The sequence below is a fragment of the Periophthalmus magnuspinnatus genome, chromosome 13, assembly GCF_009829125.3.
Source record: "Periophthalmus magnuspinnatus isolate fPerMag1 chromosome 13, fPerMag1.2.pri, whole genome shotgun sequence".
Taxonomy (NCBI): domain Eukaryota; kingdom Metazoa; phylum Chordata; class Actinopteri; order Gobiiformes; family Gobiidae; genus Periophthalmus; species Periophthalmus magnuspinnatus.
Window position 1 is genome coordinate 18,442,209 of NC_047138.1, and position 13,871 is coordinate 18,456,079.

The following is a 13,871-nucleotide window of genomic DNA, read 5'->3' on the forward strand; positions in this document are numbered from 1 at the left end:
AATGAGATCAAATGTAGTTACAACATTTGAAAGGGACTAATTCCTGGGGGAGGGGGAGGGCTTGCATACCTTTAAACTGTGACAGGTTAGACTACACATTTCACTAAAACATAGTTAACATGATTATATTTAAGATTTGACTGAATAGATTAGAGATTTTTATAACTTTTTAATTTTGGTGAAGTTTATCCAAGTTTTGTCTGGTTGGACATGGACAGCAGATGTGACAAACAGCAACCGTAATGTAATAAGGGCCAAAACATGTCTAAATTATACAATAGTTTTGATATGATTGACAAATACTTCTGTTTTTTTACACAAAATTAAGTGATGTACAACTATGATAAATATTTATAAAATTTACCAAATACATTCTGACCAAACCAAGTCCTAACTAGAAAAACACAAACAGCTCTGTCAGATTTCGTTGTGACCGTATCTGTAGAAATATCCAGGGAATTGTGTTTTTAACACCACAGCGACTTGCCCTGGCTAACTGGAGCCAACAAAGCTGAAACTCTTAATGAACTGTCAGAGCTTCAATCAAGTTAATTATTCTGTGACAAAAGGAAACTCAAGCAACGCCCCCTGTCCCCTGCATTCATATCATCTCTTTCTTTCTCTCTCTTTCTCTCTATCCACTGCATTCACACAATCTCTCCCTCTCTGTCTCTCTGTCCACTGCATTCGCATAAACTCTCTCGCTCTCTCTCACTGTCCACTGCACTCCCATCATCATCACCTCTCTCTCTTCCTCTCTCTCTCTCTCATTGTACACTGCATCCACATCATCTCTTTCTCTGCTCACTGAATTCACATTATCTCTCTCTCTCTCTGTCCAATTTAATCACATCATCTCTCTTTCTCCCTCTACTTCTTTCACATCACCTCTTTCTCTCCCTATCCACTGCATTCACATCATCTCTCTCTCTCTCTCTCTCTCTCTGTCTCTCACTGCCCACTGCATTCACATCATCTCTCTCTCTCTGTCCACTGCATTCATATAATGTCTCTCCCCCTCTCCATCCTCTCCATTCACATCGTCTCTCGCTCACTCTCATGATTAAGGTAGTAAAGTGGTCATCTTTAAAACAATCCACATTTACACGGGCCACATGGTAAAATGTATCAGGGTTTCTTGGTCAGCTGACCTTATACCATAGTTCCCTTATCCAAAACAAACCTGGAGTTGTATTTAGCGTAGTTCACACTGGTTTCAGTAATCCTCTGTAAAAATGTAATTTGCCTCAGAGTCTTGTGAAAAAATGTAGTTTGAATATTCCCAGAATTGTTGCGTCATAGGCTCTGTGTCTAGAACTTTCACCTGCAGATAGAGTACACATACATGTGTCTCATTCTCAGTATATGGACAGGCCTCATGTGAAAGAACCTCCACAATTTACTCACTGATCTGCAGAGGTTGCACTAGCACTGACTCATGATTGGCTGCAGGTGCCGGGGTTTAGGTAGTGACCATTCAGATCAGACAGTCCTTTTAGGTTTAATACTAAATTTCAGCACTGAACTTGTCCATCATGTCCAATGTTTTTGTAAATAAGAATAAATCAACATTATAATTGTCATCAGCAAAAGTTAGATTAGATCTGAACATGTTTACTTCGTATCTGGGGAATTTTAAATCAAAATATTACATACAGTTTCTTTAACAGAACCGAAGCAGCTGAATGGTTGCCTCTCCCATGTAAACATTGCTGTCATGTTTCCTTACCTCGTCCCCTTCCAGTCCTCTGTGTGTGGTACAGTCTGCTTGTTGTTTTCCCTAATCACCGCTGCTCATGATGGATTATTCTGAAAACATCCAATCAGTGAAACTGCCCGGAATGAACTCAGGGCCACCAGGACATCAGCAGCTGAAACACTGGGTTCAACTCAGTGATGCTAGCATGCTAACACATCACATGTACTGCCTCTGTCTATTCAGGCTCTGTGGGAGAATCGGCCTTCCTCTCCCCTGATCAAACATTTGATATTTCTTTACACAACTGAGCCTTGATAAGTGAAGTGCCAAACTGCACACTGGAAACTATAGCGTGGGAACAGGACTTATCTGGACTCAATAGAATCAGATGTATAATTAGACTGAGCATTACTCACAACTAACGTTAATTTACAGATTAAATAATGTGTTTTATCAAAGAAAGAATGTTCAAAATACTTTAATAAAGACAAATTAAATCATTACAGTTCACATACAGAAGTCATCTGGTCATGGCCTTCAGATATTCGCTTATATGACTTTTTCCCCATGACATCACCACATTCTACAGGCCAATCATATTTAACACAGATGGGTGCAGATAAAATGGATATTGTCAAAATGCAGATTTTCTTTGTAACACAGTGAGTTCTTGAGTCTAGTCACTGATAGAAATGATCAGGCTCAACATTTGTGTATATACCGTTTGAATATTTCATGGCAAAGTACAATGTAATCTATGGGAAAAACTGGCTCTTGTTCCTGTATAATGAGCATCATGTAGCTTACCACTACAGTCCCCATCTGGGAGTATGACATCGTCACATTCTATAATATGAAAAACACTAATATTTTGTTCTAAATTGTCATTCGCTATGGCAACAGTCCTAATTTTGAAACTCAAGGATAACTGATGTATGAAGTTTTCTTGTTTTCAGCTGTAGTTACAATATTTCTCTTCAAAAGAGAAATAAAACTCTGGCCTATTGTATTTGTAGATTTGTCCTTATAGGTATATTCGCCATCTGCATTTGACCCATTCTTCAACACTTTCCACTGGTGCAACCTGTCGAGAGCAGCGGGTGCAGGGCCCATGGACTCATCTCAGTCTAAGTTTAAGGTCTGAAGCTGATGTATCTGATGGACTACTACACTCTGTGAATGTTTCGAGCTAGGCTTGTCTCTGATCATGATGTGTGATTAACTGTAAAAGTACTGTAAGTCTGTAGTACTAGTATCCAGTACCGCAGCAGCAGAATGTTTGTGAGTAGGTGGTAGTAGCTGTAGTAGTAGTTGGCATAGTACACAGTTCGCAGGGTGATCCGCAATGATGTTATACATCCCGCCCTAGTACCACAGCAGCAGAGTACAATTGTTTGTGGGTTTGTGGGTTAATAGTAGCAGTAGTAATAGTATCAGCAATAGTAGAAGCAGCAGTAGTAGTAGTAGTAGTAGTAGTAGTAGTAGTAGTAGTAGTAGTAGTAGTAGTAGTAGTAGTAGTAGTAGTCGTAGTAGTTGTAGTAGTAGTCGTAGTAGTTGTAGTAGTAGTAGTAGTAGTAGTAGTAGTACAAGCAGAAGTAGCAGTAGTAGTACATATTGTTGGTGAGGTTATCTCCAATGATGTACCTCCCGTTCCAGTATCACAGCAGTGTTTGTAGTGTGGTTGAGTAGTAGCAATAGTAGCAGTAGTAGTGGTGGTAGCATTAGTAGTAGTAGTGCTTGCAATGGCAGTAGCAGCAATAGCAGAAGCAGTTGCGTCGACAGAAATAGGGGCTCCCCTCTAATATAAATGAATAGGTAGTAGTACATACTGTTGGTTGGGTTATCGCCGATCATGTTGTGTCTCCCGCTCCAGTACCACAGCAGCAGAGTGGCATCCCTGGACCCTGACACGACGTAACAGTCTCCCCCGATGTAGGACTCCGAGCGGGCCAGACATGATACCACGTCCCAGTGCCCAAACACCACCTGGACCAGCCTACCTGTACATAAAACACCTGGGTAAAACCACCTGCACATACAACACCTGGATCAGCCTACCCATACACAAATACCTGGGTAAGCCTATCTTCGCACAAAACACCTGGATGAGCCTGCCCATACACAAAACATCTGCATCAGCCTACCTGTACACAAAACACCTGGACCATTCTACCTGCACACACACAAAAACACCTGGATAAGCCTATCTGTACACAAAACAGCATCTGAAATAGCCTATCTGTACACAAAACAGCACCTGAAATAGCCTATCTGTACACAAAACAGCGCCTGAAATAGCCTGCCTGTACATAAAACAGCCCCCAGATTAGCCTATCTGTATATAAAACATCTGTATCAGTCTTCTCTCACTCAAAACAGAACCTGAATAAGTATATCTTCAGACAAAACACCTGCATTAGCCTACCTGCACACAAAACATAGTCTTTAATGAAGCTCAAACAGCTGTGAATCATATGGGGAACAGTGTAACAAAAGCATCTTACATAATGATGCAGTTTACTATATGAAACCATTTAAAAGCTCATAGTGAGATTGATGTGGTAGGTTAATGTGCACTTCCTGATTATGAGACACTAAAAACGCTTGTTATTAGATGCAGGCAGCATGCAGAGGTGTCATTTTGACCCTGAGAGCTACTTTTACCTTTTTTATTTGTTCTGGGGCAAGAGAACATTTACTTTATTACATGAAAACAATGAATACCACCGCTTTAATATGTGACTAGAATGGTGTATTTTGTTAATTAATTTGGGGGATTGTATTGTGGTAGAGGCCTTTGATGTGGCCCAATTTTGCTTTGAGGTGACAGTGGAACAGCCCACACATCTATCTGTTTACACTGTCAGCAGTAGAGCTCAGTTCAACATATCAGCAAACTGTGTATTACAACATTATGCCATCATGACATAGTCACCCCGTCCTTTCCCTCCCTCCCCTCCCTCCCCTCTCTCCCTGTCTCCATCTCCCTCTCTCTTTCCCCCTCTCCTCCACCGCTCGTACCCGTACCTGTCTCGGTGGAGTAGACTCGGAGGCTGCGGTCCCGGAAGCCACACACCAGGATGTAGCCGTTGTCAGCTGTCACCACGAAACACTGCGCTCCGATCGGAACGCTGTGGTCCACCGGCTCCCTGATCTGACGCTTGTTGCTTCCCGAATCGTTGGCTGTGGGAGGAATAAAGAGGGGAGCGAAACACAGAGACAAACCCGTGTCAAGGCGCGCACAGGGAAGACGAGGTGAAGAAGATGTTAACGTAGAGTGGTGTGGGTAGGGACATGTTTGTACTGAAGTGTGCAGGAGAGAGACATCAGCCACAGAGTAATACAGAGGAGGACTGGGCCATACTGACAAAAACATCTTAGCTTCATTATAGACGATATACTTCATATTCAAATATTGTATATTTATATATTTGCCCAAAACAAAAATCTAATTGTTTTTGTTTACATCGTGGTAGTGTCAAAATTATATTTTCAAAGCGATCCCAGAAAGAGGGTTAAACACAAGAGGTGGTATATGATTTTCTTTGTTAAAAGTGTACTATGTAACTTTTCTGGTGGAGGGTCCGCCACCAGAAAATACCCTCTCTTTAAATGTATCGGTTTTCATAGAGACGCCACAAGGCCAAGTTACATCTGGATTGTAGGATCTGTGAATCCTACAGTTCTCCTGCACACTGGAGGTTTTTGTGGGTTTAGAGGTATTGCTGTTGTATTTGTCAATAGCCCAATTATTGTTCTGTAAATGTTTTTCACACAAAGAAAACATTTAAATAAAATGGAGGGAGGTAAATCATATAAATAAAAAGATAAAAAACAGACAAACATGAAACCCCTGAAGGCACCTCAAATGTGAGATCAATATGGTACATTTGTACAGTTTGATCTAAACTGCATCCTAGAGCAGCACTTCAGGATAATTCTCTCCAGTCATAAATCAGGGTTTATTCAAAACTACACACACCACACCAACACCATATCAACACCACACCAACATCATACCAACAACACACCAACACACGCCAACACCACACCAACACCAAACCAACATCAAAACCTCACCAACAACATACCAACACCACACCAACATCAAAACCTCACCAACACCACACCAACACCACAATAACATCATACCAACACCACACCAACACCAAAACCTCACCAACACCACAATAACATCATACCAACACCACACCAACACTACACCAACATCATACCAACACCACACCAACAACATACCAACACCTCAACAACACAATACCAACACCACACCAATATCATACCAACACCATACTAACACGACACCAACACCATACCAACACCACACCAACACTACACCAACATCATACCAACATCACACCAACACTACACCAACATCATACCAACATTACACCAACACCACACCAACAACATACCAACACCTCACCAACACAATACCAACACCACACCAATACCACACCAACATCATACCAACACTACACCAACATTACACCAACACCACACCAACAACATACCAACACCTCACCAACACAATACCAACACCACACCAATACCACACCAACATCATACCAACAGGACACCAACACCATACCAACACCACACCAACACCATACCAACACAGCAACAACACCATACCAACACAGCAACAACACCATACCAACACAGCAACAACACTATACCAACATCACAACAACACCAAACCAACACGACACCAACACTACACCATACCAACACCACACCACCATCATGCCAACACACCAACGCCATACCAACACCACATCAACATCATACCAACACCTCACCAACACCATACCAACACCACACCAACACCACACCAACACCATACCAACATCACACCAACACTACACCAACATCATACCAACATCACACCAACACCACACCAACACCACACCAACACTACACCAACATCATACCAACACCACACCAACACCTCACCAACACAATACCAACACCGCACCAATACCACACCATACCAACACCATACCGACACCATACTAACACGACACCAACACCACACCAACACCATACCAACACCGCAACAACACCAAACGAACACGACACCAACACTACACCATACCAACACCACACCACCACCATGCCAACACACCAATGCCATACCAACACCACATCAACATCATACCAACACCTCACCAACACCATACCAACACCACACCAACACTACACCAACATCATACCAACATCACACCAACACTACACCAACATCATACCAACATCACACCAACACATCACCAACACAATACCAACATCACACCAATACCACACCAACACAGCAACAACACCATACCAACACCGCAACAACACCAAACCAACACCACACCAACACTACACCATACCAACACCACCACCATGCCAACACACCAACGCCATACCAACACCACATCATCATACCAACACCTCACCAACACCATACCAACAACACATCAACACTACATCAACATCATACCAACATCACACCAACACCACACCAACACTACACAAACATCATACCAACATCACACCAACACCACACCAACACCTCACCAACACAATACCGACACCATACCAACACAGCAACAACACCAAGCCAACACGACACCAACACTACACCATACCAACACAACACCACCACCATGCCAACACACCAACGCCATACCACCACCACATCAACATCATACCAACACTACACCAACACCTCACCAACACAATACCGACACCATACCAACACCGCAACAACACCAAGCCAACACGACACCAACACTACACCATACCAACACAACACCACCACCATGCCAACACACCAACGCCATACCACCACCACATCAACATCATACCAACACTACACCATACCAACACAACACCACCACCATGCCAACACACCAACGCCATACCACCACCACATCAACATCATACCAACACCACACCAACACCTCACTAACATTATACCAACACCATACCAAAACTATATCAACACCACACCAACACAATACCAACACTACAACAACACCATACCAACACACACCAACACTACAGCATACTAACACCACCACTATGCCAACACCACACCAATGTCACACCAACACCACACCAGCACCATGTCAACATCACCACCACGCCAACACTACACTATAGGATAATTCTCTCCAGTCATAAATTAGGGTTTATTCAAAACTACACACACACCACACCCACACCATACCAACACCATTAAAAAGTCTAACCAATGAGAGGGTCCATCTCTATGGGCAGGTGTTGGGCCTGTTCCAGGGAGTATCCAGGAGCTCCTCTCAGACCTGCACATAAGGGACAAGGGTATGTAGGAATGAATTTATAAAGGTGAGGTAAAAGTACTACCCAGATATGTTGTTGTAATTGGTTTTTAAGGGAGACACTACCACCAAAACACATTGTTTAATGTTTTTTGTTTTTTGGTCTGTTTGGTCTCTCAGAATATAGGCTTTCACGTGGAAAGAACAAAAGACTCTGCACCAAAAGATGTTTGAATATTTAATTTAATTAACTCCATAGATTTATATGGGATATGGTAACATAAGGATCAGCCCTTAAAATAGTGCACTAAACTATACAATCTGGTACTTAACAAGATTCTGTCGAAATGTGCAGATTTTTTTTGTTTTTTGTTTTTTACATCTAATTCCAAGACTAATTTGTTAAATTCAAAAAATGAGGCAAGATTAAAATTTTTCAATGAGATTTAGCTCACTCAAGTAGTAAATAAGATCCCAAATCCCCTATGTGTATTTTTTTAGTATCTACTATGACAAAAAATGAAGCAAGAAATGTAAACCTGGCTCTTCATCTTCAAAAATGGTCAGTTTTTGGTCGTTTTTACATAAAATATTTTACTAAAAGAATATGAAACTATGCCCTGACGAAAAACTTGTACCCCATTATTTTCTTACAGTTACATGTGTAAAATACTGAATATAATATGGTAATCAATATGGCAAAAGCCAAAAGTAAAATCTGTCAACTGGACAAAAAGTAGGAGTGAAGATGTTTAGCTGTTCATCCAAGCTGCTTCTTCAGTTCAGTGGACATGCTTGAAAGGCCTATCTCATCACAACACCAAACTCAAAATAAGCAGAGGGAAATGTGAGTTCATATAGCGCCCCTTGGAGGCTGACTGTGATGGCCGAGCTGCAGGATAAAAGGGTCACTTTTGTCCTGAGGGCTATTACCTGTCCTGAAAATACTGACCAGACCAATCCGGATGTTAGGCAGCACTGAGATGGGATATGGTTCAATTGTTCAGTGTTCTTAAACTGCAACTCAGGGATTCATTAAGTCATTTCATTGGTTGTCAAAAGTACAAAATTGGAACTTGCAATATTACTAAACCACTCATTATATGTGAACTGCAAAGTCCAGTGTACTGTATATCTATACTTCATTCTCTCTATCCTCTCTTTTTAGACCTGGTGAGCACAGCTGCTGAACTCAGCTGAAACACAGTGATAAATACAAGTACTGTTGTTTTCCAAGAGTTATTCTTGTTATTAATGAGTTTTGTTGTTTAAATGTTTTGAAATTACTTCCTATGATTATATTATGAAGATGTGAGTCTGGACACAGGTGTTCAGATGGGCGTGATTGACAGATGAATTAGCAAGTCAGGGACACGTATGGTCCATATCAAAACAAATACTGCTGCTTACGGAGAAAAAAAAAAAAGGACAAAAATGTCACAGGGAATTGAAAAACATGTGTTTCACATGTGTCACTGAAATTAACAAATCTGATTGGATGGTTGTATTCGATCTTGGCTCGAGGTCTCCAGACTGATATCCCTCTGCGTAAAAATACAGACAGTCTGGACTTTTACTTCTGAAGCGCCGCATGTGTGTATATGTGTGTGTTTCTACTGTAACATAACTGTAACGTAACTTTGGAGTTCTGCGTTGGACATATGCTGGATGTCCCACAGCCCTCCTCAGCTCTGTCACACAGCCCTCCTCAGCCCTGTCCAACAGCCCTCTTCAACCTTGTCACACAGCCCTTCTCCTCCTCATCCAACAGCCTGCCTCAGCCCTGTCCCACAGACCTCCTTAGCCCTGTTCCACAGCCTTGCCCCTCAGCCCTACTCAGCCCTGTTCCACAGACTTGTCCCTCAGCCCTCCTCAGCCCTGTCCCACAGCCCTCCTCAGCCCTGTCCCACAGCCCTCCTCAGACCGCCTCAGCCCTGTCCCACAGCTCTCCTCAGCCTTGTCCCTCAGCCCTGTCCCACAGCCCGCCTCAGCCTGTCTCAGCCCTGTCTCACAGTCCTGTCCCACAGCCCGCCTCAGCCCTCTCTCCCATCTGCTCTGCTGGCTCTGCTCTTCTGGCTCTGCTCATCTGGCTCTGCTCATCTGGCTCTGCTCTGTGTGTCAGACCAAATTAAGATGTTTTACTCATGTGAGAGCAGGTCTGGAGACACTTTGGAAACAGCTAAAGGCCTTCAATATGGCTGCCGGATTCCTGTCATTCTGATGGGAGTAGAAGACTTTGGCTCCCTTTTGATAGCAGGAGTGTCCCATAGCCTTAGTATCATGGCAAAGTATAATACAAGTAATACAAGCTAGTGTTCTCATGATACAAAATTCAAACTTCATTTCAGTACTAAGAAATAAACTCCATACCCTACACTGATTACCGATACCATGATAATAAAAACACTCTTTCTTTACACAATAGAATGTGATTTTCAACATTAAACGGTAGTACTTTCTTTCATATCCCCATATGGTCCAGGTGAGTTCCATAGTGGTCCATAGGCGTATACTAGTCTATACTTGTTCTGATACAGCTCGAGATCATTCTAAACCTATTCAGGAAAGATGTGCGCGAATGGGAGTATCGAGTTTATTCCATAGTATCAACACAACTTGACCAAAGCAGTCTTCTGACAGAGTAGCCTAGCCAGGTGCTGTAGCTGTCCGTTAGCCGCTAGCGCTTGTTCCCATGGTGACAGATGGCGACGTGTTAGCTGAATGCAGTGCAGCCAGGGCCTTATTTTCCCAGGAAGCACTGCAGCAACCTTTTGACCCCAAGGTGAGGCTGACGGTGGAGGCGGTTTGCTTTGGCTAATGTTGTTCACACGTGTGGGTATATGTGGGAACAGTGTGATAGAGATGACTGCCCAGGCCTCGGTTCTAGGCTCCACACCTGGCAACAAATAGAGCTAAAGGACTACATTGTGTTGCCATGGAGGTAGAGTTTGGCCATATGGAAAAAAAAAAAATCCCTCATCCCTCTTCTTTGCAAAAAAATAAATAATTTTTTTTAAATATTTCCTGAACATTTTGAGTAAGTAACTTTTAACATAAAACAACCAAACCTCTTCCTCCGTCAGTCCCACGTCTGCTTCAAACCACATGTTTTCACTGACAGATGACTGGCTGTGGACCTCTCCAGTAAAAAGACCCACACTGACCACTGACCGTTACACAGGACTGAACCTCCAGACATCTTCAAATGTGAGTATGTGCCCAACCCTACATGGATGTACTTTTCAAACAAGGAGGCATTGTACTGTGATCATACTGTAGGGACCAGATGCAAATCTCATGACATCGTCATAGTATTCTTCTCACTGTGTGATTTTTATTGAGATATTATGGCTGTACTAACAGACTTAAAGAAATACTACTTTTTCCTTTTAAAAAGCCTTGCCGAGCATTTGGTGCTGTGTTACTGTCAGTCCAATGAATTAAGACAGAAATGAGCTTTTAACAGTTAAATTTCTGCACTGAAATGGAGCAAAGGATCATAGTCCATGTAGTTCCTTCTTTTTTTTTTAGCTGATGCCACACCAAAACTAAACATTTAAGCACAGAAGCTTATGATTCCATATATTGTGACATGTTAAGGAGGGTTTTGACATACAAGATCTCAATATGTGAGTTATTGTTACACCACTGATAAAGTGTTCTACTACAATACACATAATGGGTACATAACATAACAGGAAGTTTGATCTCAAGGACCAAAGTCAGTCCTCCAGGTTGGATTTAACTACTGTTTCATGATGGTAAAAATAGACACATTTTGTTTTTTGTAGTTAAAGCTAAGACTTAGATCATGATTTCATTTTATACTCCCATTCATCAGAGCCAGCATCAGATTTCATGTACGCGTTTTTATTGTTGTAACATTTTTTACCCCCACACACATGTAGTTTTAATTATGTACGCAGATGTCCTCTTTAAATACTCATAGCTTGTGTATGTACCAAACCTTGAGTGTGCGCTCCCTGTGAAAGTACCGAGCCTCACCCACAGTGTTGTTCCAGCGGTTGAGAGCGACCAGGCGGCTGCAGGTGACGGTGACCACGGCCGGGGTGCTGAGCTGGGGAAGGGTGTTGGCTGAGACATGGGTGACTGGAGAGTTGGATGGGAACTTCAGAACCATGACCAGGTCCTTCAACATCAGAGGGCTCTGGAGACAAGGCACAGGTCTGATAATGAAAACGCCAAAGGAATAATACCACAAATTTAACCAGTGTGAAAAACTTAAACCTACAGATCTGTCATACACCGCCTTGTTGGTAGGGTTCATGTGCTATTCGAGAATAAAACTGGCTTAAATAGGAGGTACTGGACTTCTATGGGATATTAAAGAGGGGGTATTTAACTTATTTGCAGTATTAAAGAGGGGGCATTTTACTTCTATAGGATATTAAATAGAGGGTATTTTACTTCTATGGTATATTAAAGAGGGGATATTTTACTTTTATGGGGTATTAAAGAGGGGGTATTTTATGTCTATGGAATATTAAAGAGGAGGTATTTTACTTATATGGGACATTAAAGAGGAGGAATAATTTTTAAAAAGGGAATATTTTAGTTCTATGGGGTATTAACTATAACACATAACATATTTAGATCACCAGATTTCATTTTATTGTTCTGAAAATGCTAGATTCACCCAGAACAACACATTAACATGTTTAATAAGCTTCACTTTCATTTTTGACGCTCTGGGTACCACCTCCCTTTGCTCTTGGTGCTAAGTCACTCCCCCTTCAAAACGCTATAATAACACATCACACAAGTTGCTGTGTACAGTGTTTTTTTGTTTTGTTTTTTTAGATGGCTAGATTACTCAAACGTGCATGAATGACATCTAAATCATCTTCAGGCATGTTTTGATGAAGGGACAATGTTTCCATAGAGATATTGCTATTTGTCTGGAATGTTCCACAGTGTGATATTAAACTTGTATATCTTGCATTCATTCAATTACATGTGTCTTTTTAACAGTACTGTACTGTAAACGGGGTCACCTCTCCACAGATCTGCCTTAAAAATTTGGAGTCTACACTAGGGTTGTTAAAGGTATCAAAATCAGGTACTAATCTATACCAAAAGTAGTATCACAGGCAGAAATTAACTCCTGAATACCTTTAGAATGATCTTGAGCTGTATCAGAACAAGTAGGAGACCACATAGACTAGTATATGCCTATGGACCACTATGGAACCTACCTGGATCAGGGAGGGATTACAAAGATATAAGGCCACATGGGAATAGAAATGAAAGTACTACGGTTTAATGCTGAACATCACACAGTATATTGTCTAAAGAAAAAGGGTTTTTATCACTGTGGTATCGGTAATCGGTATAGAGTATGGAGTCTGTTGCTTAGTATTAAAATTGAGTGTGAAATATTGTCCTGCAAAAACACTAGTCTCTATATGAGATGAATAAATTGCATTTTTAAAAATATCTACTCGTTCTTTTCCCTCTGAACAAATGTGATTCTTTTGACTCTTAAAGGGTTTGTGTGTGCGGGTAAGAGCAGGGTGAACCACATGGATAGTGAGGTCTAGGCTGGCTATTACAAGGATTAGAGCAGAGTGGCTTAGAGGGACGCTATACCCATGAGGAGCCGGTAGGGGGTGCTGTTCACTTTACACAACTCTGCATAGGCCTGCACACACACTGCTGCTGATATGAAACAAAAGAACTGGAAGTCCTTTATATCTTTGTATCAGTGTTCTTTCTGAATTAAAATGTGTTAATATTATAAACTATAGAGGTTAGAAATGTGTTAGAAAAATGGCCCTTCACATTCTCCACATTCTGAGGCTATGAGCTAACAGGCTGAACACACAAAATATGTTTGATTGGCCTGA

At 41.7% G+C, this 13,871-nt stretch overlaps 1 protein-coding gene across 1 annotated transcript in view; it reads right to left on the minus strand.

Annotated features, from left to right (window-relative positions):
* LOC117379826 (neurobeachin-like) overlaps positions 1-13,871 on the minus strand; it is a 398,145-nt gene that overhangs the window by 15,054 nt on the left and 369,220 nt on the right. Inside the window, 5 exon segments of the mRNA XM_055226208.1 lie at positions 3,529-3,699; positions 4,727-4,882; positions 7,957-8,028; positions 12,010-12,186; positions 13,413-13,419. Coding sequence (XP_055082183.1) covers positions 3,529-3,699; positions 4,727-4,882; positions 7,957-8,028; positions 12,010-12,186; positions 13,413-13,419 — 583 coding nt within the window.